The sequence below is a fragment of the Oryctolagus cuniculus genome, chromosome 18, assembly GCF_051225735.1.
Source record: "Oryctolagus cuniculus isolate XC-2025 breed Fujian yellow rabbit chromosome 18, ASM5122573v1, whole genome shotgun sequence".
Classification (NCBI taxonomy): Eukaryota; Metazoa; Chordata; class Mammalia; order Lagomorpha; family Leporidae; genus Oryctolagus; species Oryctolagus cuniculus.
Window position 1 is genome coordinate 951776 of NC_142884.1, and position 1876 is coordinate 953651.

The following is a 1876-nucleotide window of genomic DNA, read 5'->3' on the forward strand; positions in this document are numbered from 1 at the left end:
GAATAATTGGTTAGTTGGCAAAGGAACATTTAACCAAAACACTACAAATAGACAAGAAAACAATATATCATATAGGAACAAGGTGAATATGGATGAAAAGTCTTAGAAAAATCTGAAATAGCCGTGCGAGAAGATATACTCAACCAGCATCCAAATGCCTCTCAAGAAAATACAAATAATATATTCTTCTAGAAGTCATTACTAAGTGCGAAAAAAATGGGTAGAAGTAAGAAATGAACTTAAGCTTCCTTGATGAACTACATTAGCTCCATGTCTTTCCAGGACTTACTGGCTTTGCATGAACTACTGTCCTTGTGACTGCATGCCATCCAGGGCTCTGACCATGGGAATCATCTTTGTCTCTCAGACAGGAGTCGGATTCCTAGGAAACATCCTGCTCCTTCTCTGCTATGGCTTCCTTTCCTGCACTGGACGAGGGATAAAGCACATGGATTTGATTCTCCATAACCTAATTGTAGCCAACTGCTTGGTTCTGCTCTCGAGAGGCATTTCTCAGACCATGGCAGCTTTTGGGCTGAAATATTTCATGGACGATTTTGGATGCAAACTAGTTTTGTATGTTCACAGAGTGGCCAGAGGGGCGTCTCTGAGTGCAACTTCTCTCCTGAGTGGCTTCCAGGCCATCACAATCAGCCTTAGCAGCCCCCAGTGGATGGAGCTCAAGGTCAAAGCCCTCAAATCCATTCGACTTTCCATTCTGCTCTGCTGGACCCTTCACCTGTTGGTGAATAGTATTGTTCCTATGTATATTATAGTGATGGGGGAGAGCAACAACAACACAGAGAAAAGAGATTTAGTTTTCTGCTCTGGCTTAGTAATTGACAAAAGTATATCCTTATTGTATTCCATGATGTTTTCCTTCATTGACGTGCTGTGTTTGGTGTTGATGGTTTGGGCCAGTGGCTGCATGTTGATCATTTTGTACAGACATAAGCAGAAGGTGCTACACATTCACAGCAAAAGCCTCTCTCCCAAATGCTCCCCAGAGACAAGAGCCACCCACAGCATCCTGATGCTAGTGAGCACATTTTTCTGTTGTTATGCACTGTCTTCCTTCTTTACTTTCTATATGACCCTCTTTGATAAACCCAGCTGGTGGCTGGTGAATACCTCTGTCCTTATGGGTTCATCTTTCCCCTGTGTTAGCCCCTTTGTGCTCATCAGCAGAGACCCCCGCGTCTCTAGGCTGTGGTATACGTGTGGCACAAAGATCAATGATTTTCATAAACAGGTCATAGCATGAAAATCCAGCATACTGTCCATGTATCAGTTCACCCTTCCATATTTTATATAGGATTTTCATTTGCTAAATCAGTTAGTGGAAAGGTTCAAATCAAGACAGACTGAACGTGAATACATAATTATTTCATTTAGCAGATAGCCAGGCATGGAACAAGGAAGGAGGGGCTTCTCATTTCTACTTTGCCCACATCAAATAAGGGTGTTTCTCTTCAGTCTTTGTCCTCCTGTGTCCTTAGCTCCATACAAATTCTAGTAAATCTTCCCTTTACCATTTGCTTCTTTTAAAATCCTCATCTGATGTATTATGACAGTAATGTCTACTCTCAGTTTTACTTCTTTGATTAAATACCTAAAATGAACTCCAAAATTATAAGACTCCTTCCTTCATTCTGACTCTTTGAGGGGTATCAAAAGACTGTGAATATATTTATGATACAGTTTTCCTTCCTTGGTTCATTGGAGGAATTCTAAGTGATTTGAGATTGAAGAAGTCGCTATCATTGATTCTATAAGCATGTTAAGTTGTATACCCTCAGACAAATTCCGAACACAATTCCACAAGTCCAGCTAGAACAGTATTCTGGAGAAAAATATAGTGGAAGAATATTGTCTT

The 1876-nt window shown here is 40.7% G+C and overlaps 1 protein-coding gene across 1 annotated transcript; it reads left to right on the forward strand.

Moving 5' to 3' along the window:
• The first annotated feature begins 322 nt into the window (after nt 1-322).
• Nucleotides 323-1264, forward strand: LOC138846751 (vomeronasal type-1 receptor 4-like). Its single transcript, XM_070063396.2, has one exon. It carries the CDS (start codon nt 323-325, stop codon nt 1262-1264), a length of 942 nt encoding a protein of 313 aa, XP_069919497.2.
• Nucleotides 1265-1876: the final 612 nt, after the last annotated feature.

Coding starts and splice junctions, on each gene's coding strand:
- LOC138846751 (XM_070063396.2), top strand. CDS start 323: ATGCCATCCAGGGCTCTGACCATGGGAATCATCTTTGTCTCTCAGACA.